Below are 27,430 nucleotides of genomic sequence, written 5' to 3' on the forward strand. Positions count from 1 at the left end.
CTGTGGGAAAGAAGAGGTGTTTCAGCCAAATCATTTCCAAAACTCCCCTCTGTTAAACGCAGCTGTGTGGATAAAGCTAATAAAAATCTGAGCAAGTTTAAGTCCAGTTTGAACTTCTTAGGAATACGGTATAGTATCATTCGTCATCTGGTATTTGGTGACTGGGCCGGGGTAGGTTACATAAGCAAATGGATAGTATAAACAAGAGCTGAAACGTTTACCCCTCAGAACACATTTCCACTCGCACACCCACTGACAACAGCACAGGCGTCAGGTGGCTTCTGAGTGTCGTCAGACCCTTGACGGTCGTCCTGGGAGGGTGAGCTCTCCCCAGTTGACTGATGGGGACTCTGTGGCCTGGGAATGATCCTGCTTGATCTGGAACGGTAGTTCTCACCCAGGGCAATGTCTGGAAATGTCTTGAGACATTTTTGGTTGTCCTGGGTGGGGGGCTACTTTCCTCCAGTTCGTTGAGGCGGGGATGATGCTAAACCTCCCACCGTGAACAGAACAGCCTCACTACAAAGAGTGATCCGGCCCCAAATGCCGTCAGTGCTGAAGGTGGACATCCTGGTCAGGTGTCAACAAGTTAGTGACAGAACCAGGATGGGCCCAGGCCTACCCAGTGCCCTCTGCTGTGGCTACTCCTAAATGATGCTTCATTTACAGGAATGAAGGTAGATACATAGGTATATGCATGTACATGGGTATATATATGCTTATCTATTAATATTTATGTCTTCACATACATTCAAAAGAGTGAAACCCTTCATATATATACACATGAGTTTTATACACCTATGTATACATGTGTATAGTTTGGATGCCTCATGAATTCTTACTGATTCAGACCGGCCTTTCCCCCAATGAGTCCACACTCATGACGTCTGACTCGTATTCCCGGTTCCCCTTCTCACGCCTAGTGTAATTCTTCAGATGAACCAGCAATGTGATGAGACAGCCAGAAAGCGCACAGACACGTCTTGGCAGGGTGGTGAGGGCGGTGAGCGACTCTGACCTCTGACCTGGGGAGCAGCGTTCTCTGTGCCCTTTCCAGCATCAGCAGATGGGACCCCCTGCCTTCTCCCATGCTGGTCCTCAGTATCGTTATCAGGAAAACCCAGAAAACCTCCTGGTGGAAAGGCAATGGATTATCACAGCCCTTTAGTCTAACATGACTAAAGGTGGTAAAGTTAATTGAGAATTAAACCTAATTATCCAGGGTGAAGCCTAAACTAAAACTGTTTCTATGTTCTCTTTTGTAAGCAGACGTTTAATAAAGGGAGGACTGGAAATCCGCTGTTCTCCCCCCGCCGAGACCAGCTGACCGGCCCGCCTCCTGCCCCGTCCCCCCCTGCAGGGCCCGCACCTGCACGTCCCGGTGCGTGAGGCTCAGCCCCAGGGCGACGCCAGGATGGGGGTGGGAGTCGGGGCGCTGGACAGGAAATGAGCCTGCTGCCTCTCCTCTGGCCCCAGCTCTGCTGTGTCCCTGCCCCACGGGGCACCTTCTCTGTCCTCTCCAGTCACCTTCCTGCCCTTCCCCAGTGAGACTGAGCCACTGGACACGGCAGGCACCGTGACCGTGAGGATCCCCTGGGTCAGCTGCTGGGTGTCCGCATCAGGTGCCCAAGTGACGCCCAGGTGAGCTCCCCCAGCTACGACCGCTTCTGTCTGCCTGTTGTACCTTCTGCACACACCGGTCCCACGGAGGGCAACCGGAGGCTGAACCAAGGCCACAGGTGACCAGCCTGCCCGGGGCCTGCAGGAGACCAAGGTTTGAAGACTCTGGGTCTGTCTCTGAAACCAGGGGTATTTTTCACTGACTTCAGAATCGAGCTGAGGGGCTCATTCTGAAAAGATTTCTCTCCCCTCCCCGACTTACTGACAGGCTGACTCTGAGATTCCAGATTACTTCAACAGATGGGACAGATGTTATAATGTATAATGTCTGGATTTTATCAAGATGGATTTGGATTCCTAAAATGAAAGCTATTCTGGAAAATTATAACCAGAATAAGGCAAATTCCTCCTAAAATCAGGTCATATATTAGCTGTAAATCAAACCATCCGAGAGCCTCCCAGTCTGTAACTATTCCTCATTACACACAAGTCCTGGTGCTGTCTCACCTCCAGAGACACCAGAACTTGGTCCTAATGGGGCCTCCTTCCACTCGGTGGTACCCACGGCAGGTGCAGAAGGTGAATGCTACGGGGACTAGGCTGTGTTCTTTTTGCTTTACAACTGGGTCACCACGCCTGAAGGGCATGCTCTCTTGGTGCACCTGTGATACAGGTCGATGGACAGTTTCTCACGATTCCATCGAGGGCAGCGGGTGCCTTCAGGGAGGCCTGACTGAGGTCACTGTCAAGCTCCCCCGTAAAGGGAGCTCTTGAATGCAATGCCAAAGTCCGGCATCAGATATTAATCACCACGGACTCGTGTCCCACGCACAACTCTTAAGAAATTAATTCTAGAGCAGTGAGTGGCCTTCCTCCAGTCCCTGAGGCTGTGACACCTCCAGGCCACCTCCCTCCCACCAGCTCTCCTCACACAAGAACCAAACCTGTCTGAGAGCATAGAAGGATCTCCGCACTAGTGGAAACGGATACATAAAAGCTTCCTTCTGCTTCACCAGTTTTTTGAAATGAACCAGCTCTTCACCCAGCGGTCTATTTTGGAGCTGAATCCAGGCCGGGTGGGGCAGAACGGCGGTGGCCCGGGGGACAGCAGAGGGCATTGTGCCAGGGGAAGGGGCTAAGCTCCCGAGAGCCTGGACCCCCGGCTTGGAGGGGAGCAGAGAGAAAGGTCCCACTTGTCCCGGTCGTCTGCGTGACGCCCGGCGCCCTCAAGAACAGTCCTATTCAACAGAACTTTCTGTGACGATGGAAATGTTGTCTGTGCCGGTCATGTGTGGCTACTGAGCACCTGACATGTTACTGAGGGACTCAAGTGTTAATTTTAATTAATTTTGATGTAAAGAGCCAGGCATGGCTAGTGGCTCCATATCGGAGAGCACAGCCCTAAACCCCTGTGAGTGTAGGTTTAGCGCTCCAGGCCAGGCCCAGGAAAACTGTTTTTGCACAGGAGATGATAAATGGACCCCAGGAGACCTGAAACAACTCAGAAACCCCCGCAGGACCCTCACTGGAAAGCCAAGTGACAGCGACTCCCCTACAGAAGGAGGGCAGGTAAATGGGATGCCCTTTGCCGGCCCTTCCTCCGTATTCTCCAAGATTCAGCCCAACAGCATGAAGCGTTCTCATCTCTCCCTGAGCAATTTGAGGCTCAGGGTCCACCAGGCCCGGTGAGCACTCACTCAGCCTCTCCAAGGGCTCACCTGGCCCGACCTCCACCTGGGCAAGCGCCGTCCACAGCTCTGAGGGGACCACGGCACATTCTGCTTTGTGTCTCCCTGCTCCACCGCGTGAGCAACGAGCGGGCAGCTACCACTCCTTATTTATTTTCACAGCCTCAGCACCTGCCACTCAGGATGCCCAGAAAAGGTCTAACGAATAATTTTGTCTTACTTCTTTCTCTAGGACACTTCTAGCAACCACTACCTCTGGTCTTAGAACTGTTACCATGGGGACAAGGGGTGCACTCATGTTTCTCCAAGGCACCGCTAGGTCTAGCTCTGCTGATACATGTACATCTGTGTGACCTGCTTCCAGTGTCTGGAAAAGCTGTGTTTAATAACCAGATGAAAGATAACCCAATAACAACAGCACTGAGGGTTCTTTGTGTCTGCCTGGCACTTCTCCAGGTGTGCCTTCCCTCATTTAATCCTCACGGTGGCCTGAGGAAGAGGCACTGTCACTGCCTTTCAAGGACAAACGGGAAGGCCCGTGTTGCAGAGTTCCTGACATGCGTAAGGTCTCTCGGGTGGGCCCGGAGTGCTGGCTGGACCAGGTGCCTGACCCGAGGCCAGGATCACACACCCCCATCCAGAACACCTGTCCCCGGCGGGCATGTCGGTTCTTCCAGGCAGAGCCCTGCAGACTGCGAGTGTACACGTTATCCCCAGGGAGTCTTAAGCTTGGGAGAGAGCTCCTTCCTACTTTACACTCTCTGACCCTGCAGTATGTAAAGGAAGCACATTCAGAGAGCTCTGGGTCCTGCCCTGGTCCTCTGTGTAGAAGGAATGCTGACATTCACCCTTGACGTCTCAGGCACCTTAGGGATGAGGAAAAACGGTCAGAGCTCTTAAAGTATTATTCATAATGTTTCCTTAATAATTCAAAGGTTAAAATTACATCGTTTGTTCTCACTTCATCACCATGGCTAACACTTACTAACCAGGCCTGAGTATGCATCACACACAGTTCTAAGTACTTTATGTATTGTACCTTGTTCAGACCAGCCCTGGGAGGCAGGTAACGTCGTTATCTGCATCAGACTGATGAGAGTCAAGTGCAGGAGTCGTGCGACTTGCTGAGGCCACACAGCCGGTTGGTGGGGGACCGGGAGCTGAGCACAGGCGGCCAGGCCCCAGAGTTGCGCTTGTCGCCAGCGTGCTCGCCTACCCACACCGGCTCAAGAAGCAGCGTCTAGCCTGCTCTGGCTGTGGCAGCAGAAGTCCAGGACACAAGGCACGTGACAAAGAAAGTCTGACAACAAAAGCGTGGACTTAAAGCTACTTCTCTAAAGAGTAGAATGCCCCTTTCCAGAAACGCATCCCAAGTAAACCCCCAAGCAGAGCCACTCCCCTTGGTGGGACCCACTCACTGCCCTCTCTCTTGCCTCCGAGGTCCCTCCAAGACCACAGTGGAAACCGCAAGCCCAGAGCCGAGGGCGTCAGTGATGGGAAGTGTGAGGCTCCGAGTGCAGGCAGGCCCTGACCCCGGTGGCCAGCAGCGTCAGGGTGAGGACCCAATTGCATCATTTGAAAAACTCAAGGAAGAGAGGGTTTGTGGTTAATGGACTGTTCTCGGCATTATTGGAAGAACATACTAAGCCCTGGGTAATTTATGAGAAAAGCCAGGGTCTCCCAGAAAAACAGCAATGTGTAGTATTCGCTGCAGAAAAGACAGCTCTTCTCAAATCTGAATAAATACTGTAGCTTTCACCTCTTTATGTTTCATCTTCAGGTATTTCAGAAATCTGAACTAACACTACACAGGCACATAGGAGAACCGCAGAGAATAATTTGGACAAAGTGCTTGGATGCCTCATTGTAGATGAAGCTTTGATGCTGAACGGAAGTGACTCCCAGGGCTCGTGGCTCAGGCCCTCCTGGTCCCTCCCAAGGTCAGGGCTTCCCCGTGCCCTCCCCTGCAGAGGCTGGAGATAGGTGGGCCCCAAGCCACACATTTACAACTGGCCTCCCGTTTACATTTCAGCGGGCAGGAAAAAGTGGGCCTCAGGCCAGACTAGTCTTCTGTTTGCATTTCCTGAGACAGGAGAATGATGGGTTCTAGGTTAGACATTTAAAATCAGCCTCCTGTTTGCTCTCCGCAATGGAAGTGACAACAGAAACAGTGTAGATGGCCCGACTGTCTCCTGTGGATGCCTGAAGATAACAGCCGTGGCAGGAACAGAGAGGGGCTAAACTTTGTTTGGGTAAAGGATCAAGAGGTCACATATGTCCCACCCTTGGGGCAAGGGAGATGCTGCACATGTGCAGAAAGCCTCCTTGGGGGTCAAAAAGGAGGGGGCACTACCCCATAATGGGTGATGCTAAGGCCGTCCCATAGGCCTCTGGGCTGGAATCCATCTTGGAAAAAAGTTGCGCACACACGTGTTAGGGAGGGCCCTAGGGCAGGGCAGGTGCGGAGAAAGAAACCAGATAATTGGTCAGAGGTGAACAGAGATCCAGAAGAACTGCCCTGTATAAGTGACTTCACCGCCTCTTTACTGCACTCCTCATTAGGGAGGACGCCCACACCCGTTCTCTCTGGGTGTGCATCTCTGCCTTGTTTCTGTCTTAACTAAACAAACTGTTTCCCTGTGTGCTCTCCCACTTGCTGTGCTGTGTCTCTAATAATAAACTTTGTGCCTGTTTTTACAGTTTTTGCCTCTGTGAGAAATGCATTTTTCACTGCGGGCAAGAGCCAGGGGTGTGGTGGCTTGGATTCCTGGTTTTCAGCCAGGCTCCCCAGGTTCAGTTTCTGGGCAGGGAACTAAGATCTCGCTTCACGCCACCACTCCCTGCTGCCTCTGCGAGATCACTGCCATGCACAGGCACCGACATCCTCCTGCTTCCGACCACAGCCTCTTCCACTCCATGAGGTAGCCGAATCATAGATGTAAGTGAGGCAGGGTGAATACATTTGGGTGACTTTGAAAAGTCACACAAATCAGTAATTTGTGCTTAAGACAGAAGCTTGAAAAATCCCTTTGTGAGAGATGAGTAGAATTTTGATGGCCCCCCAATTAAGAAATCTCCACTCCTCAGCAAAATAGCTGAAGGACAGATTATCGCTTATGGATGCCAGTTTCCAGGTTAATTAAGGTTTTATCCTGAAAGAAATCTAGGGAGGCTTCTGTGAGACTTTCTCAATGCAACCCATCCAGGTATATACACTCAGCCCTGGAGGACTGTGCTGATGGAGCCTGGATGGCACACTGCAGGTATAATGGAGAAGAACAAACCTGACTCCATATTGGACCTATTCCTTTAGCTCTAACCTTTGAGCTCTGTGGCCTGTGCTTAGTCATACAGGCTCTGCACCTTTGTAAAAAAGAATGCTGCCTATATCCTGAAATATACAGGGTAGCCCATTCTCAAGGCCTGACCTTTAAAGGTACAATGCTTTCCATTCATATAGAGATAAAAAGTTGCAGAACAGAGAATAACCTTTGTCTTGTTGTGACCTGACCTATGTGAACGTCCTGACCTATGTGGACAGCTGCAAGAACAAAGGATTCTGACACCAAGAAGCACACCACCTCCCCTTTTAGTGTAAAAGAAGCCTGAATTCTAGCTCAGGTAAGATGGTTCTTTGGGACACTAGTCCACCATCTTCTCAGTCTGCTGGCTTTCTGAATAAAGTTACTCTTCTCTGCCCCAACACCTCATCTCTCAATGTATCGGCCTGTCATGCCCTGAGCAGTATGAGCTTGGACTCGGTAACACTGGGAAGACAAAGACACAGGACTCCTCCTGGACAATCATCTCTAGGGAACTTAAGTTCCAGAGAATAACTGCCTCCACAGAAATGGACAGGATTTACTCCCAATGGAGGACGAAAATTTGGAGGGTGTAGCAAATATGGAAAGAATCAAAATAGTTGCAGTATGAACTGTGTTGGTAGCCCATGGATGTTAAAAGGATTTGCTTTTTAAGTAGCTTAAAATGTAAAGTTTTAAAAAAATGTAAAGCATTTGGAGGGCACGTTTGATCATATGCCACGACAGCAAAGACATCCACAAGAAATAAATCAGGTGGAAATATTTCATCAACAGTCTAAGCATTTCCAATTTTGGATAGGAAGCATAAATTACATTTCAGAGGAATAATGATCAGCTGTTGATGCATAAAGCAAGCATGTGAATTATCTAACAACAACAGAAGTAATTAGAAATTTCCTAAATCAGAAATCTGTTTATACATTTACTTCTATCTTTTTCCCACCTTCCCACTCCTAGTTCCTGCTGGTTCCTAAGCTCCTGACACTGTTGCGTATTTAACAGGAGTAGGAAAATGGACGGAATGAAGAAATGGGTCTGTGGGTTTCTGGATGGACCTTCAAACTTCAGTTTTATTTATTCCTTGGCCCTTTTCTCCAAGAAGTGGTACGATTAATTACATATCTACCCACATTGAAGACTCACAGCAGGAAACAGAATGAGTGAAATGACTTTGCTCAGAGGGGTGTTAAGTTTGGCCAGGAAGGCTCCCCAACACTTATCACCAACTGCACAAACGGTCCAGACCAAAAGGCGCTCTAATAGGGTGGCCACACACAAGAATGAAATGGATAAAAACAAGGATCATATTTGAGGGTCAAGACAGTCCTGAACTCAACACAAGCATGTGAGGAGATAAGCAGTGAGGAACAGAGAAGAAAACAATCCCTCTTAAGGAAACAAAACCAAATAGACTTAACAATTACACTAAGAAAATTATAAATCTAGAAAAGAGAAGACACTGCTTCAGTGACCCTAGGACTCACTGCCATCTCGCCACACCTCCCTCCTAACCCCACGCTCAACCCTAACTGCTTGTTATGCTGAACTTTCCACACAGCTTTATCCCGTTTGTGGGGTGGCTGTCCGTTGGTCCTTCCAAATTACTGTCACCTTCTGGGGTGACCTCCTGGGCTCTAGGCTTTTAAAGGACAGGCCCTAAGTAAATACCTGAGGAAACAGCGTAGGACGGTTTTGGCAGTAATTAAGATCTATTTTGTTGAAGTGCTGCCTCTTCCTCGTATGTGATGCTGCTACTCAAGACAGTACTTTGTGGTGGGGTGAGGGTGATGAGGAACAGAAAGGCAGGGAGGACAGGAGGTGCGAACTTCCAATAGGAAACTGATCGGTTCTGCTTACAACAGAAACACTGCACCAGGCCCTAAGCACTTCACGCACGTCACGTCAGCTGACTTACTTAGAAAACAATGCCGTGGTGTAGACATTTACAGAGGAGAAAACACAACTGAAACCCAGTGATCCATCTTGGAGTCTGGTACTAAGCCTGCACCATACTACCTTTCCGAGCTAGGAGCTAAGAAAACTCTGTGCTGCTTTGGGGCATTAAATTTTTTAAAATCAGTTTGAGATATCATTTACGTACAGTAAAATTCACCAATTTTAAGTGGCTGTAGATCAATTCTGACAAACGCATACAGTTGGGTAACTACTGCCACAATCATAATAAGACTGCACGTCTGTTACTCCAAACCCTGTGGCTTTGGAACATTTGTATGTCAAATAACTGCTTCTTGGAATCCCACCTGGAAGTGAGCAAAACAGTGTCCAGACAAAAGCGTGCTTTTCCCTTATTCTCAGAGGTAGGGATGGGGCAAGACATAACTGAATGAGGTCTCTTTGACACTCCCATTTCACCACTGACTGTGAAACTGAGTGACCTCGTTCATTTATCAGAGAAGCACATCTCTGTGGTATTACTCTTCACTGATTTAAACTTCACAGGTTAATAAAAAGCACCACATAGGTGTTCTCACTTGTCCTAGTGCAGACACACTGCGGCTTTGAAGTCAAATAGATCTGGGTGTGAATGCTGCCTCTGCCACCACAGGTGAGGAAAGAACCTACCATCTTATTTCCTGGGTTCTTCTTCTATGGAGTGGGAATGAAAGTTACCTTCTTCAAGAGCACAGTGCAATGCTTGGCCCATGTTAGCCCTCGAAATATAGCTCCAACAGAATACTCTGACAGTAGAATTAATAAGAGGTCAACAGTGTTACTGGACTCAAGATCAATATATAAAAACATAACTTCTTTACACCACCAACAACCAATATATAATTTTAAAAATCTCTTTCAAAATAGAAACAAAAAATATAAGTACATACAACTAAAGTCTGGTTTGCTTTCTTTAAAGTGCATGTCATGTATGGGGAATTTATTTAATGATTTAAAAAGAAATATAAGGAGACATTTACCATGTTCATGGGCGGAAAGATATGATAACATAAAGATGGCAATTGCCTCTCCAAATTAATCTACAAGTTCAATGCAATTCCATTAAAAATCCCAACGAGAGTTTTAAAACATTACAAATCAGTGGAGAAAGGAAGGACTATTTAAGGAATGATGTTGGGACAACTGGCCACTCGTATGAAAAAGGATAAATCAAGCCTCTATACCACATATCATATATAAAAATAAATTACAGGGTGGAGTCAAGACTAACAGCTGTTAGTTTCCTAGTCTAATTTTACTTTTTACATTTTTTTTTTTTTTTTTTGCCACCCAGTGAGGCTTGCGGGATCTTGGTTCATGAGCTGGGGGTTGGGTGGAAGCTCCTGGGGTGGGAGCTCCGAGTCCGAACCACTGGACTAACAGAGAACCTCAGACCCCAGGGAATATTCATCGGAGTGAGGTCTTCCAGAGATCCTCATCTTAGCACCAAGACCCAACTCTACCAAACAGCCTACAAAATGCAGTGTTGGAAGCCTCAGGTCAAACAACCAGTAAGACAGGAACACAATCCCAGTCATAAAACAAAGGGGAAAAAAATGAGATGCAAAAAAATATGCCACAGATGAAGGAGCAAGGTAAAAACCTACAAGACCAAAAAAATGAAGAGGAAATAGGCAATCTACCTGAAAAAGAATTCAGAGTAATGATAATAAAGATGATCCAGAATCTCGGAAATAGAATGGAGGCATGGACTGAGAAAATACAAGAAATGTTTAACAAAGATCTAGAAGAACTAAAGAACAAACAAACAGAGATAAGCAATACAATAAATGAAAAATACACTAGAAGGAATCAATAACAGAATTACTGAGGCAGAAGAACAAATAAGTGAGCTGGAAGACAAAATGGTGGAAATATCTGCTGAGGAGAAGAATAAAGAAAAAAGAATGAAAAGAATTGAAAACAATCTCAGAGACCTCTGGGACAACACTAAATGCACTACAGGGGTCAAATTACAGGGGTCCCAGAAGAAGAAGAGAAAAAGAAAGGGTCTGAGAAAATATTTGAAGAGATTATAGTTGAAAACTTCCCTAACATGGGAAAGGAAATAGTCACCCAAGTCCAGGAAGCACAGAGAGTCCCATATAGGATAAACCCTAGATAACACACACCAAGACACATATTAATCAAACTAACAAAAATTAAATTCAAAGAAAAAATATTAAAAGCAGCAAGGGAAAAACAAAAAATAACATTTAAAGGAATCCCTATAAGGTTACTAGCTGATATTTCAGTAGAAACTCTGCAGGCCGGAAGGCAGTGGCAGGATATACCTAAAATGATGAAAGAGAAAAACCTACAACCAAGATTACTCTACCTGGCAAGGATCTCATTCAGATTCGATGGAGAAATCAAAAGCTTTTCAGACAAGCAAAAGCTAAGAGAATTCGGCACCACCAAACTAACAACAAATACTAAAGAAACTTCTCTAGGCGGGAAACACAAGAGAAGAAAAAGACCCACAAAACCAAACCCAAAACAATTAAGAAAATGGTACTAGGAACATACATATCGATAATAACCTTGAATGTAAATGGACTAAATGCCCCAACCAAAAGACACAGACTGGCTGAATGGATACAAAAACAAGCCCATATATATGCTGTCTACAAGAGACCCACTTCAGACCTAGGGACACATACAGACTGAAAGTGAAGGGATGGAAAAAGATAATCCATGCAAATGAAAATCAAAAGAAAGCTGAAGTAGCAATACTCGTATCAGATAAAATAGTCTTGAAAATAAAGACTGTTACAAGACATAAGGAAGGACACTACATGATGATCAAGGGATTAATCCAAGAAGAAGATATAACAACTATAAATGTTTATGTACTCAACTTAGGAGCACCTCAATACATAAGGCAAATGCTAACAACCATGAAAGGGGAAATCAACAGTAACACAATAATAGTAGGGGACTTTAACACCCCACTTACACCAATGGACAGATCCTCCAAACAGAAAATAAATAAGGAAACAGAAGCTTTAATGACACAATAGACCAGATAGATTTAATTGATATTTATAGAACATTCCACCCAAAAGTGGCAGAATATACTTTCTTCTCAAGTGCACACGGACCATTCTCCAGGATAGATCACATCCTGGGTCACAAATCAAGCCTCAGTAAATTTAAGAAAATTGAAATCATATCAAGCATCTTTTCTGACCACAGTGCCTATGAGATTGGAAATCAATTACAGGGAAAAAACGGTAAAAACCACAAATACATGGAGGCTAAACACTGCACTACTAAATAACCAAGAGATCACTGAAGAAATCGAACAAATAAAAAAATACATAGGGCTTCCCTGGTGGCACAGTGGTTGAGAGTCTGCCTGCTAATGCAGGGGACACAGGTTCAAGCCCTGGTCTGGGAAGATCCCACATGCCGTGGAGCACCTAGGCCTGTGAGCCACAACTACTGAGCCTGCACGTCTGGAGCCTGTGCTCCGCAACAAGACAGGCCATGATAGTGAGAGGCCCAAGCACCACAATGAAGAGTGGCCCCCGCTTGCCGCAACTGGAGAAAGCCCTCACACAGAAATGAAGACCCAATGCAGCCAAAATAAATTAATTAATTAATAATTTTAAAAAAAGAGTAGCTATTATCATCATTGAAGGAAAGTAAAAACTTAAAAAAAAAATACATAGAAACAAATGACAACAAAAACACAATGACCCAAAACCTATGGGATGCAACAAAAACAGTTCTAAGAGAGAAGTTATATCAATTCAATCTCACCTCAAGAAACAAGAAAAATCTCAAATAAACAATCTAACCCTACACCTAAAGCAACTACAGAAAGAAGAACAAAGAAAACCCAAAGTCGGTAGAAGGAAAGAAATCATAAAGATCAGAGCAGAAATAAATGAAATAGAAATGAAGAAAACAATAGCAAAGATCAATAAAACTAAAAGCTGATTCTTTGAGAAGATAAACAAGATTGATAAACCCTTAGCCAGACTCATCAAGAAAAAAAGGGAGAGGACTGAAATCAATAAAATTGGAAATGAAAAGGGAGAAATCACAACTGATACCACAGAAATAAAAAGGATTATAAGAGACTACTACAAACAACTATATGCCAATAAAATGGACAAACATGAAGAAATGGACAAATTCTTGGAAAGGTACAATTTTCCAAGATGGAACAAGGAAGAATTAGAAAATATAAACAGACCTATTCCAAGTAATGAGATTGAAGCTGTAATTAAAAATCTTCCAACAAACAAAATTCCAGGACCAGGTGGTTTCACAGGCAAATTCTATCAAACACTTAGAGAAGAGCTAACAATGATCCTTCTCAAACTCTTCCAAAAATTTCCAGAGGGAGAAACACTCCCAAATACATTCTATGAAGCCATCATCACCCTGATACCAAAACCAGAAAAAGACATCACAAAAAAAGAAAATTATAGACCAATATCACTGATGAACATAGAAGCAAAAATCCTGAACAAAATAGTAGCAAACAGAATCCAACAACATATTAAAAGGATCATACACCATGATCAAGTGGGATTTATCCCAGGGATGCAAGGATTCTGCAATATATGCAAATCAATCAATGTGATACACCATATCAACAAGTTAAGGAATAAAAACCATATGATCATTTCAATAGATACAGAAAAAGCTTTTGACAAAATTCAACACCCATTTATGATAAAAACTCTACAGAAAATGGGCATAGAGGGAACCTATTTCAACATAATAAAAGCCATATATGACAAACCCACAGCAAACATCATACTCAATAGTGAAAAACTGAAAGCATTTCCACTAAGATCAGGAACAAGAGAAGGATGTTCACTCTCGCCATTCTTATTCAACATAGTTTTGGAAGTCCTAGCCATGACAATCAGAGAAGAAAAAGAAATAAAAGGAATCCAAATTGGAAAAGAAGAAGTAAAACTCTCACCGTTTGCCGATGACATGATACTATACATAGAAAGTACTAAAGATGCAACCAGAAAACTACTAGAACTAATCAATGAATTTGGTAAGGTTTCAGGATACAAAGTTAATGCACAGAAATCTCTGGCATTCCTATACACTAACAACAAAACATCAGAAAGAGAAATTATGGAAACAATCCCATTTACCATCATAACAAAGACAAGAAAATACCTAGAAGTAAACCTAACTAAGGAGACAAAAGACTGTACTCGGAAAACTATAAAACACTGATGAAAGAAATCAAAGATGACATAAACAGATGGAGAAATACACCATGTTCTTGGATTGGAAGAATCGATATTGTGAAAATTATTATACTACCCAAAGCAATCCCTATCAAACTACCAATGGCATTCTTCATACAATTAGAACAAAAAATTTTACAATTCGTAGGGAAACACAAAAGACCCCACATAGCCAAAGCAACCTTGAGAAAGAAAAACGGAGCTGGAGGAATCAGGCTCCCTGACTTCAAACTATACTACAAAGCTACAGTAATCAAGACAGTATGGTACTGGCACAAAAACAGAAATATAGATCAATGGTATAGGATAGAAAGCCCAGAGATAAACCCATGCACCTAATTTACAACAAAGGAGGCAAGAATATACAATGGAGAAAATACAGCCTCTTCAATAAGTGGTGTCGGGAAAACTGGACAGCTACATGTAAAAGAATGAAATTAGAACACTCCCTAACATGATACACAAAAATAAACTCTAAATGGATTAAAGACTTGTAAGGCCAGACACTATCAAACTCTTAGAGGAAAACATAGGAAAAGCACTCTTTGACATAAACCACAGCAAGATCTTTTTTGACCCACCTCCTAGAGAAATGGAAATAAAAACAAAATTAAACAAATAGGACCTAATGAAACTTAAAAGCTTTTGCACAGCAAAGGAAACCATAATCAAGATGAAAAGACAACCCTCAGAATGGGAGAAAAATTTGCAAATTAAACAATGGACAAAGGATTAATCTCCAGAATATATAAACAGCTCATGGAGCTCAATATCAAAAAAACAAACAATTCAATTAAAAAATGGGCAGAAGACCTAAATAGACATTTCACCAAAGAAGACATACAGATGGCCAAGAGGCACATGAAAAGACACTCAACATCACTAATTATTAGAGAAATGCAAATCAAAAGTACAAAGAGGTATCACCTCACACCGGTCAGAATGGCCATCATCAGGGCTTCCCTGGTGGGGCAGTGGTTGAGAGTCCGCCTGCCGATGCAGGGGACACAGGTTCGTGCCCCAGTCTGGGAGGATCCCACATGCCATGGAGCGGCTGGGCCCGTGAGCCATGGCTGCTAAGCCTGCGCGTCCGGAGCCTGTGCTCCGCAACGGGAGGGGCCACAACAGTGACAGGCCCGCGTACAGCAAAAAAAAAAAAAAAAAAGTTAAAAAATCTACAAACAATAAATGCTAGAGAGGGTGTGGAGAAAAGGGAACCCTCTTGCACTGTTGGTGGGAAGGTAAATTGATACAGCCACTATGGAGAACAGTATGGAGGTTCCTTAAAAAACTAAAAATAGAACTACCATATGACCCAGCAATCCCACTACTGGACATATACCCTGAGAAAACCATCTTTCAAAAAGAGACATGCACCACAATGTTCATTGCAGCACTATTTACAATAGCCAGAACATGGAAGCAACCTAAATGTCCATCGACAGATGAATGGATAAAGAAGATGTAGCACATATATACAATGGAATAGTACTCAGCCATAAAAAGAAATGAAATTGAGTTATCTGCAATGCGGTGGATGGACCTAGAGTCTGTCCTACAGAGTGAAGTAAGTCGGAAAGAGAAAAACAAATACCGTATGCTAACACATATATATGGACTCTAAAAAAAAAATGGTTCTGAAGAAACTAGGGGCAGGACAGGAATAAAGGCTCAGATGTAGAGAATGGACTTGAGGACATAGGGAGGGGGAAGGGTAAGCTGTGACAAAGTGAGAGAGTGGCATGGACACATATACACTACCAAACGTAAAACAGATAGCTAGTGGGAAGCAGCAGCATAGCACAGGGAGATCAGCTCGTGCTTTGTGACCACATAGAGGGGTGGGATAGGGAGGGTGGGAGGGAGACACAAGAGGGAGGGGATATGGGTATATATGTATAAGTATAGCTGATTCACTTTGTTACACAGCAGCAACTAACAACAACATAAAGCAATTATACTCCAATAAAGATGTTAAAAAAATAGTACATTAAAAAATATCATGGTGAATAATATTTGATTTTTTTAACCAATAAAGAAGTAAATATAAGGCTTTTCATGGAAATTAATGTAAGAATTGGAAAAATAAATTCTTTATAAACTAATTTAAAAAAGGCTAACTGGACAACAAATCAATGCTAATTGAATTAAGGTGGTTCCACCGCAGGCTGTTAGATTAACAAAGAAGTCTGGCAATACCACGTATGTCAAGTATATAGGAAGAAAAACTCTCAGGTATAGCTGGTGGGAGTATAACTTTGTATAATCACTTTGGAAGGCATTTGGCAATATTTAATATAATTAAAGATGCACATACCCTACCTCCCAGCATTTCCACTTCTAGATGTATACCCTGAAGAAATTATCATGAATGTCTACAATGAGACATGTTCAGGGTGTATACCACATCATTTTCTGCAATAGCAATAAAATGTACCAAATGTAGGAGAAGGGATGAATGAATAATGATATGTGTGTGTAATAAAATATATATCATCGTTAAACACAAATAAAGCATTATGTGTTTTATAGTGTGTGTATTATAAATATTTAAATAACATATATCATATAACACTGCACTACAGGTAAAATGAATGAGCCAGTCTACATTTATAAACAAAGAAAAACCCAGATAACATAATGTTGAGAGAAAACACACGTTGCAGAAGAATGTCTATAACATGATACCCATGTAAACGTTAAACACAATATTCTGTTTTATAGAAACATACATATACCTATGTTTTATATTTTTAAAATATATTTTATAGAAACACACAGGTATGCATATATATAATAAGAGTATAAAATATGGATGGAAAGGACAGCTTCAGAAGAGTGGCTCACCCATTGGGAAGGAGAGAATGAAACAGAATCAAAAAGGGAATAAAAAAGGATCCTTAATTCTCTCTGTCAGGATTTATTTCTTAATAAAAGCAGATGTGAAGTAAATATGGTTTTTAACATTCACTGTATCTGGAGAGTAGCTATAACATGTTTCATCACTGGCACTAGATATATTTCCCTCTGTACTGTTCTTGTTTAAAATATTTCATAATTAGAAAAATCATGTTTAGGGACTTCCCTCGTGGTCCAGTGGTTAAGAATCTGCCTGCCAATGCAGGGGACATGGGTTTGATCCCTGGTCCGGGAAGACCCCACATGCCACAGGGCAACTAAGCCCATGTGCCACAACTACTGAGTCTGTACTCTAGAGCCGTGAGCAGCAACTACTGAGCCCATGAGCCACAACTACTGAAGCCTGCGTGCCTAGAGCCCGTGCTCCACAACAAGACAAGCTGCTGCAATGAGAAGCCCGTGCACCGCAACAGAGTAGCCCCCACAACTAGAGAAAACTCACGTGCAGCAATGAAGACACAGTACAGCCAAAAAAAAAAAAAAAAAAAGAAAGAAAGAAAGAAAGAAAAGAAAAATCATGTTTAAACGAGGAGAGAAAATCCTCCATAATGTGGGTGGGCCTCATCTAATCAGTTAAAAGCCTTCACAGGACAAAGACTGACCTTCCCTGAGCAAGAAAGAATCTGCCAGGGGGTGGACAGCCTCTGGATCTGAGCCACCAATCTGGCCATTCTCCCTCTGGCTGGCCTGCCCAGCAGGTTTCGGACCCACCAAGCCTGGGACAGAGATGGGGGGGGTCTCTGCTCCTCTCTGCCACTGCGCTGAGTGGTGGCTGGCACTCCCTCAGGTTCTGTGCCTGGTCTTCCTCTCTTACCATCTTCCCAACTCACCCCTGGAAAGTCTCATCCCCTCCATGCTTTTAATTATGGGCTAACGATCCACTATTATCTCGAGGGTTGACCCATTAATCTGATTGCCAAATGGATACTTTCACACAACGGCCCCCCAAAACATTCAAACTCATCATATCCCAAACGAGTGCACGGTCCCCCTCCCCTAAGTCCCTGCATCCTCCTGGGTTCCTGTCTCACCAACAGCATGCAGCTTCCACCCACCCCACAAGCCAAAGGCCCAGCAGCCCTCACTTCCCTGGTCTCCTCCTACCCAGCCCCATCCTTACCCAAAGCTAATTAAGAGAAAGGGGTGAAATAGAAACTTCTGTGGGGTGGAAGATTAGGTGGCCAAAACAGTAATTTAGGAAGGGTGATTAAAGGAGGGTAATTTAGGAAGGGTGATTAAAGGAGTGCATGACAATGAATGGAATATGGCAAACCAATAAAGAAGAGCTTCCATGCCGCTATTTCAAAACAGGCTTCCTGATAAATAAACAATTATATTTCCAAAAGATAAGATGTGATCCATCTTCTCTTTGTGATAGAAATGTGAAATTTTGTCTTCTTAAAACTGAAGATAATGATTTACATTGACTACCTGGCTGTGTATTTATTTATATTACCTTATTTTATTGTATCATATTATTTGCTTTGTTTATAACTATGATGTTTGTATAAATGAAAATAACTCAATAACAATTAATAAATTATATGTAAAACTCAAGAGTCTTATTTTTTAACCAAAGCTTCAACTAGATTTTTAGTCCGACTGTGTCTTCCTAGCTTGTAGCAACTGTTTCAAACAGATCTGCCCATTGAAGTATCAGGATTTTTAATAACACCAACACTTTGAATTTCTCACTCCCTGCTGTTAAAAAAGCTACCACCCTTTCAATCAGGGATGACAGCATCTTCTGCCCAGTGACACAGAAGCTACAAAGTGGCTGATTTCCTCACTGCTTATCTTAAAAAGGAAAAAAAAAACAGGCAATGTGGGGCAGCGGAGTTGACCATGACAGACGGGTCACTGACCATGTTCTTTCTATTCATCTTCTGATGCTGTCGTCACTCTTTCCCCCAGTGTCTTCAGAGCAGAATGGAAAGGAAGGACCTAGTCCCGGGAGGGCTGGGCTGGGGGGCTCCTCTGGGGATGGACAATTACAAAACCTAAATCGCCAAAGAACATGCACTTTCCAGGAAAACTAGGCTGCTGTGCTGTACCTGTAAAGGCAGCCCTTTGGCAATGAGCCTACCGCAGATAACGTGGTTCTTTTTAGAGGAGTTTGCCATGCTGTGTGTTTGGGAGCTTGTTTTTGTGGCTTTATTTATGTGTGAGACGATCCTACTGAAAAGAGAGTAGCCTTAAACATAACTCAAACCGAGATACCCATTAGGACAAGTGTGTTCCATGAGAGGATGTGATCTCTGTCTTAAAGCTGTCGTTGGGACTTCCCTGACAGTCCAGTGGTCAACCCTCCGTGCTTCCGCTGCAGGGGGCACGGGTTCAATCCCTGGTTGGGGAACTAAGATCCAGCGTGCCGCACCGTGCGACCAAAAAAAAAAAAGCTTTTGTTGTCTACGGGACCAGTGAGTCCAACCCAACCACAGACCTCGTGGAAGCCAATCGAGGCAGGAAGCCACCTCCTTCTCTTGAAGTTCAAGAAACGGAGAGGTCGGTGAGGCAGGCGCTGGGTAAACAGACGTCTTGGATGAGCCTAGCTTCGAGGGTCGAATGAAGACGTGCTTTACGAGCTGACCTCTGCTCAGCCCCCAACAGACCTACTTCGCAGCCTTAACCGCATGGGTCAACTTTTAAGTCCCACCCCTTCACTTAACAGATGAGGAAAGTGAGGCTCAGATAAACGGAATCACTGCGGAGAACGATGATCTGCTCAAGGTCACTCAGCCCGAGACCTTCCGGCCACCCACAGAGGCCACACCAGCCCCTCCCTGGGTGGGGGACGGATGATAGCGCTGCCATCTGGGGCTGTCCCAAGGGGCCTGCCTTCCCTCCGCCCTGAAGATAACTACTGGCCCCACACAAAAGGAGATCTTTGTTTTTTATTTTTCCATACTCCTAACAGAGAAGGATTTTTAGTTTTTATTTCAGAGGAAAAGGCTTTAGACAGTTGTGTTTCATTAAATGAATATTTTATTTCTCTTGGTCATTTTAAATATCATCTTTCTCCACACCAGAATATGAAAAAAATCATGTAATAGCAATAACCAGGAGAAAATAATTTTATAATTAGTGAAAATAAGGGATGGGGGTTTCTGCTGTGATATCACTGCATTTTTCTTTTTTCTTTTAACATCTTTATTGGAGTATAATTGCTTTACAATGTGGTGGTGTCCGTCCGGGGTGATGAAACACCCCCGTGCTGGGAGCCACCGTGGCGTGGGCCTCTGGTTGTGAGACTGCAGCTCCCTGAGAAAGCCGGGAAAAGCTGCTCTGTGAGAACAAGGTCAGAGCCTCTTCGGGGGCAGCTCAGGTGAAAGGCAGCCCTGACCCTGCATGCCTGGAGGCCGAGCCGGCTCACCCACTACCAGGGGCGGGGCAGTGCACTCACCGTGGAACCATGGGGCGATGCTGTCCGAGGTGCCCAGGTAGCCGGCCCGCAGCGGGAGCTGCTCCTCCCGGAACCAGCGCACGATGTCCCCATGGGCCGAGCGGGACGCTGGCCTTGACACTGCCTGGTTTCTGACATTCATGAAGGGTTTCAAGTTAGATTCAACTTATTGGAAAATAATGCTTTCAAAAATCACACACACATGCAGAGAGTATAACACGTCTGAAGATCTGGCCTCGCAGCTGAGCTCACGGGGTGTGACCCTGTGCACGGCTGTCACACGGTTCCTTCAGGGCAGGGAATAGAAGGGAGCAGATCTGTCACCTGCCCTTCCAGTCCTGCAGGCTAGCCATGAGCTGCTGCTGTACCGACACACAGATTTTAATTCATTTTTAATATGAATGAGAAGCTCCATTAATTAAAATTTGACAAGGTGAGCATTAAAAGTGAAATACACCCCCAGCCATATTTTCCTGGAGAGCATGTACTTGCAAAAGGAGGAAACCAGATGCAATAGAATAAACTTTCTCCCTAACACTTTCATCAATTTCCTCATCTTTCTGTTGCCACTAACCTCTCTGACTTGCTTCCTTCTCTCCCATACTTTGAAGAGTTCTGCTAAAAGGCAGTCTCAGAAATAAAAAGTAAAAGCAAGAGGAGTGTTTGAAGATAGGTTAAGAGAAAGATACAGGCAGCAGAATGGATTTGAAATAAATTCAGTAGCAGAACTTAAGTCAATTTCCACTATAAAAACTAATACTGCAGTGTAACAAATGTATTCCCAAGTTCCAGGCCCACAAATTCTGAGCAGAATTCAATGTAAAAACAACGAGTTTGGATGAGCTACCGGAATATCCTGCCATGTAAATTGCGTTCTTTATGCTTTTTATGGTAACACATGCTACCAGGAGTTACATGTGACATACATGTCAGATATATACACGTGATGTACATGCATGTACATACATACATAGCATTTTGGAGAAAACAGCTTATAATACTTGACTTTCCAAGGGAGCAGACACTGCACACACATGAGATTACATGTTAAGTTCTCCTCCCGGCCTTCAGATTAGGCTCTTTTCTTCGGGAAATCTTTGGAGGTAAAGCAGAAACTCCAAGGACAGCCTCACAAAAAAGCACTTCATGCAAGTGGCTTAAGTTGGAAAAAATGAGCTACTGGAGCTTAAAACATCATCTTAAAACCCTCATTAAAAGGCACCTTCAGGGCTTCCCTGGTGGCACAGTGGTTGAGAGTCCGCCTGCCGATGCAGGGGATACGGGTTCGTGCCCTGGTCCAGGAAGATCCCACATGCCGTGGAGCGGCTGGGCCCATGAGCCATGGCCGCTGAGCCTGCGCGTCCAGAGCCGTGCTCCGCAACGGGAGAGGCCACAATAGTGAGAGGCCCGCGTACCGCAAAAAAAAAACAAAAAAAAACGGCACCTTCATTGCTGTCAGTCACATAAGTTGTGCTCTAAAAATACTGTGGGTGTATGACAAGCTGTATTCCACCCTTGGAGGAGCCTGGAGAGGCACATAGCCTGCGGGGACCTGCGGCCCGACACAGTGACAGGCTCGGATGTGGGAGGCACCTGCGCAGGAGTTCACACTCCGTGCCCCAGGCACAACGTTAAGGGGCCTCTCTTGTTGTCATAAGGAAAAAATCGTTCCCCAAACTGTCACTCTGTAGAACATGGTCAGTTAGTGCTGGTCCCCAAGTCCCCAGATGGAACCTTTCAACTGAGTAAGTATAAATAAGCATAGAAGAGGAAATGGTCCACCTCCTGCTTCCTCTGAGGACAGAATCCCCATTAGGAAAAAGCCCTGAAGATAACTACTGACCCCACACAAAAGGAGATCTTTGTTTTTTATTTTTCCATACTCCTAACAGAGAAGGATTTTTAGTTTTTATTTCAGAGGAAAAGGATTTAGACAGTTGTGTTTCATTAAATCAATATTTGATTTCTCTTGGTCATTTTAAATATCATCTTTCTCCACACCAGAATATGAAAAAAATCATGTAATAGCAATAACCAGGAGAAAATAATTTTATATTTAGTGAAGATAAGGGATGGGGGTTTCTGCTGTGATATCACTGCATTTTTCTTTTTTCTTTTAACATCTTTATTGGGGTATAATTGCTTTACAATGTTGTTTTAGTTTCTGCTGTATAACAAAGTAAATCAGCTATATGTATACATGTATCCCCATATTCCCTCCCTCCTGAGTCTCCCTCCCACCCTCCCTATCCCACCCCTCTAGGTGGTCACAAAGCACCGAGCTGATCTCCCTGTGCTATGCGGCTGCTTCCCACTAGCTATCTGTTTTACATTTGGTAGTGTATATATGTCCATGCCACTCTCGCACTTCGTCCCAGCTTACCCTTCCCCCTCCCTGTGTCCTTAAGTCCACTCTTTACGTCTGCATCTTTATTCCTGTCCTGCCCATAGGTTCTTCAGAACCTTTTTTTTTTTTTTAGATTCTATATATGTGTGTTAGCATACAGTATTTGTTTTTCTCTTTCTTACTAACTTCACTCTGTATGACAGATTCTAGGTCCATCCACCTCACTACAAATAACTCAATTTTGTTTCTTTCTATGGCTGAGTACTATTCCATTGTATATATGTGCCACATCTTCTTTAGCCATTCATCTGTCGATGGACATTTAGGTTGCTTCCATGTCCTGGCTATTGTAAATAGTGCTGCAATGAATATTGTGGTACATGTCTCTTTTTGAATGATGGCTTTCTCAGGGTATATGTCCAGTAGTGGGATTGCTGGGTCGTATGGTAGTTTTACTTTTTTAAAAAACCTCCATATGGTTTTCCATAGTGGCTGTATCAATTTACATTCCCACCAACAGTGCAAGAAGGTTCCCTTTTCTCCACACCCTCTCTAGCATTTATTGTTTGTAGATTTTTTGATGATGGCCATTCTGACCGGTGTAAGGTGATACCTCTTTGTAGTTTTGATTTGCATTTCTCTAATGATTAGTGATATTGAGCATCCTTTCATGTGTTTGTTGGCAATCCATATATCTTCTTTGGAGAAATGTCTATTTAGGTCTTCTGCCCATTTTTGGATTGGGTTTTTTGCTTTTTTGATATTGAGCTGCATAAGCCTCTTGTATATTTTAGAGATTAATCCTCTGTCAGTTGCTTCGTTTGCAAATATTTTCTCCCATTCTGAGGGCTGTCTTTTTGTCTTGTTTATGGTTTCCTTTGCTGTGCAAAAGCTTTTAAGTTTCATTAGGTCTCATTTATTTTTGTTTTTATTTCTATTACTCTAGGAGGTGGGTCAAAAAGGATCTTGCTGTGATTTATGTCATAGAGTGTTCTGCCTATGTTTTCCTCTGAGAGTTTTATAGTGTCTGGCCTTACATTTAGGTCTTTAATCCATTTAGAGTTTATTTCTGTGTATGGTGTTAGGAAGTGTTCTAATTTCATTCTAATTTCAACTGTAGCTGTCCAGTTTTCCCAGCACCACTTACTGAAAAGGCTGTCTTTTCTCCATTGTATATTCTTGCTTCCTTTATCAAAGATAAGGTGACCATACGTGCGTGGGTTTATCTCTGGGCTTTCTTACCTGTTCCATTGATATATATTTCTGTTTTTGTGCCAGTATCATACTGTCTTGATTAATGTAGCTTTGCAGTATAGTCTGAAGTCAGGAAGCCTGATTCCTCCAGCTCCATTTTCCTTTCTCAAGATTGCTTTAACTATTTGGGGGTCTTTTGTGTTTCTATACAAATTGTGCAATTTTTTTTCTAGTTCTGTGAAAAATGCCATTGGTAGTTTGATAGAGATTGCCTTGAATCTGTAGATTTCTTTGAGTAGTATAGTCATTTTCACAATGTTGATTCTTCCAAATCAAGAACATGGTATATCTCTCCATCTGTTTGTATCAGCTTTAATTTCCTTCATCAGTGTCTTATAGTTTTCTGCATTCAGGTCTTTTGCCTCCTTAGGTAGGTTTATTCCTAGGTATTTTATGCTTTTTGTTGCAATGGTAAATGGGAGCGTTTCCTTAATTTCTCTTTCAGATGTTTCATCATTAGTGCATAGGAATGAAAGAGAGTTCTGTGCATTAATTTTGTATCCTGCAACTTTACCAAATTCATTGATTAGCTCTAGTAGTTTTCTGGTGGCATCTTTAGGATTCTCTATTTATAATATCACACCATCTGCAAACAGTGACAGCTTTACTTCTTCTTTTCCGATTTGGGTTCCTTTTATTTCTTTTTCTTCTCTGATTGCTGTGGCCAAAACTTCCAAAACTATGTTGAATAACAGTGGTGAGAGTTGGCAACTTTGTCTTGTTCCTGATCTTAGTGGAAATGGTTTCAGTTTTTCACCATTGAGAATGATGTTGGCTGTGGGTTTGCACTGTAGTTTTATTCAGGGATTTTCCAAAACAAATTGTTCTGCCTAATTCCCCCCACAGCCTAGGAGGCAAAGGGACCACCATGGCCAAATAAAGTCTTCATTTAAAAAAGAAACATTTCCAGCTGCTGCATAGCACAGGGAGATCAGCTAAATGCTTTGTGATGACCTAGAGGGGTGGGGTAGGGAGGGTGGGAGGGAGGCTCAAGAGGGAGGGGATATAGGGATGTATTTATACATATAGCTGATTCACTTTGTTGTACAGCAGAAACTAACACAACATTGTAAAGCAATTGTACTCCAATAAAGATATTAAAAAAAAAAAAGAAAATTTCCAAATTCTCAATCTATGAGCTTGGCTGTATATCCCAGAATGAGAATTATCATCAAATCTTTAATCCTGAGCAGAGGAAATGTAGCTCTGCTCATGATGTGAAGCCTGGCAAGCCTGGGTTCCTACTGTGATGACCCCCCAGTTGTCCCCCCTCCCCTCACTGGCTGTCACCAGGTGGGGGTGAGCTGGGCTGGCGGCACAGGACCTCGCTGAGCACCTTCACGAAATTCCTGGCTGTGTTAATGGTACCCACAGCGGGGATTTTACAGATGAGGGGAGATGAAGGGCTGCCCAGGTGTCTCAGAATCACAGACTCAGGGGTGGAGCCGGATTGAATGGCACCAGTAGGCTCTCTCCCCGCAGCGGCCACGCAATTCATCTATTTTAATCAGCCATTTCACCACTTATGCTTAAAGCCACCTACATGGCTTCTTACCTGAGAGGTCTGCAGGGGTGTCCCGAAGGGCTCAGGAACTGAGGCTTGGGTGGAAGGGGGGGCCTCCGAGGCTTCTGGGGGCCGCCGGGGGGGCTCTGTGGCCCCTCACCGCCTCTCCCCCTCTGGGACAGCCTCTTGTAGTCCTCCCGCGCCTGTCTCGCCAGGGAGCGCCTCCTCTCATCAGCTGCCTTGGATTTTCGCACTAGAGAAACAGTGGGTTTGAGAAAGGCCCTCATGAGCCACGGAGATGTTCAGAAGAATCAGCACCTCAGACGGCGAACAGAACGGACTCTGGTAACAATGAACAGGCACCAGCAATGCCTAGCATTAAAGACCCTAATGCAGGATATAAGAATAAGCTTTACTGAGTGTATCTGTACTTCAGGCATTATTGATCAGAATCTGTTATGTTTGATTTCACAGAAATGCCTGAAGTCTTCCATTACACCAAGATTTCACTGCATATAAGTGATTGGATCTGGTAAACATTTTCACTTCACAAAAATTGTCATTTTAATGGTGTTCATTGTGATGGAATTCCCAACATTCTGCAAACACGGCCGCCCCTGTTCTCCTCCTGTTGCTTCAAGGGATGACCGGGCAGTTAGGGTGTCTTTGTCCAAGTCAGACGGAAGCTCTAATCCTGTTTCAAACCCAAATCCTCCCAGCATCCTCACACATGCTCTGCTCTGCCTTCATCTGCACTGGCCTCTCCCTAGGAGGACGATCTCTGGGCAGTGCTAACTCAGAATGGGGCAGGGTTGAGCCATAGGTGTGGAAGGGATGCTGACACATCCAGCCTGTTACACATGTGTTCTTCTGATTACAAAGTTAAGATGCGTTCACTGTTGAAAACTGAGAAAAATACAGAAAAACGAGAAGAATTCCAATAAATAACCTTGAATCCTGCCTCTCCAAGAAAACTAATGTTAATATGTTAACCTGCCACTTCTTTTCCCTCATATACTTAGACATTTTTAAGTAGGGATATTTTTCATACTATTTTATAATGATTTTTCTTCTCCAAGCTAAAAAGATATAAACACATTCCAAGGACTTTAAACACTCTTCCAAAACATTTTTTCATAGCTAAATACCATTTCATCATATACATACATCATAATTTTGATGGTACAAAGATGAATTGAGAACCTTTCTGCCATTCAATGTTTAGATGAGAACCTTTCTGCTATTCAATGTTTAGATGGCTCTGTAGCCTTTGAGTAATAGTTTAGTGTTAAAACATCTCTCGGGCTTCCCTGGTGGCGCAGTGGTTGAGAGTCCGCCTGCCGATGCAGGAGACACGGGTTCGTGCCCCGGTCCAGGAAGATCCCACATGCCGTGGAGTGGCTGGGCCCATGAGCCATGGCCGCTGAGGCTGCACGTCCGGAGCCTGTGCTCCGCAATGGGAGAGGCCACAACAGTGAGAGGCCCGTGTACCGCAAAAAAAAAAAAAAAAAAAATCTCTCAACAACCACTCTAAGTGCTTCCTAGATGGATCATCTTATTCTGTGAACAAACTAGCTTAGTGTCACTGTTATGGAGGCCTCTGGGTACTCACAAGAGGCCTGCCACTCCGAATCTTCTTTCCAGCTCTTATAAATCTGCTTGGTTCTCTCTTCATCTATTTGTTTTACTTCTTCATCTTGTGTTTTCTTCACAGATTCTTTCTTCTGTTTAAAAAACCAAAAACAAACACTGGTGAGGGACTCTGGCAGTTTCTGGCAGTGAGGCAGGCACTAGGCATGGTATGGGCACAAAAATGGGCATATAGATGAATGGAAGAGAATAGAAAGCTCGAAAATGAAAACACAACCTTACAAAATCTATGGAAAGCAGCAAAAGCAGTTCTAAGAAGGAAGTTCATAGCACTACAGGCCTTCCTCAAGAAACAAGAAAAATCTCAAATAAATAACCTAACCTACCACTTAAAAGAATAGAAAAAGAAGGACAAGCAAAATCCAAAGTCAACAGAAAGAAGGAAATAATAAAGATCAGAGAACAGATAAATAAAATAGAGCTCAGAAGAAAAATAGAAAAGATCAACAAAACCAAGAGCTGGTTTTTTTGAAAAGATAAACAAAATTAACAAACCTCTAGCCAGGTTCACCAAGAAGAAAAGAGAGAGTACCCGGAT

General features: G+C 43.6%; 1 protein-coding gene across 10 annotated transcripts in view; it reads right to left on the bottom strand.

Moving 5' to 3' along the window:
- The window catches only part of SH2D4A (SH2 domain containing 4A), a 77,796-nt gene that overhangs the window by 7,593 nt on the left and 42,773 nt on the right, over positions 1 to 27,430 (bottom strand). For 8 of the 10 annotated variants that reach the window (XM_089903822.1, XM_089903821.1, XM_089903823.1 and 5 more), the window contains 3 exons: positions 26,855 to 26,966; positions 25,294 to 25,495; positions 20,138 to 20,268 (listed from right to left, as the gene is read on the bottom strand). In XM_089903822.1, coding sequence (XP_089759948.1) covers positions 20,138 to 20,268; positions 25,294 to 25,495; positions 26,855 to 26,966 — 445 coding nt within the window. Of the gene's footprint in view, positions 1 to 7; positions 20,020 to 20,137; positions 20,269 to 25,293; positions 25,496 to 26,854; positions 26,967 to 27,430 lie in introns of those variants that run through there. The other 2 variants (XM_089903826.1, XM_089903827.1) reach the window with 2 other exon arrangements.

Source organism: Delphinapterus leucas, chromosome 21 (assembly GCF_059928025.1).
Source record: "Delphinapterus leucas isolate spDelLeu-1000000601 "Yukka" chromosome 21, BTC_Dleu_Yukka2, whole genome shotgun sequence".
In the NCBI taxonomy this organism is placed as follows: domain Eukaryota; kingdom Metazoa; phylum Chordata; class Mammalia; order Artiodactyla; family Monodontidae; genus Delphinapterus; species Delphinapterus leucas.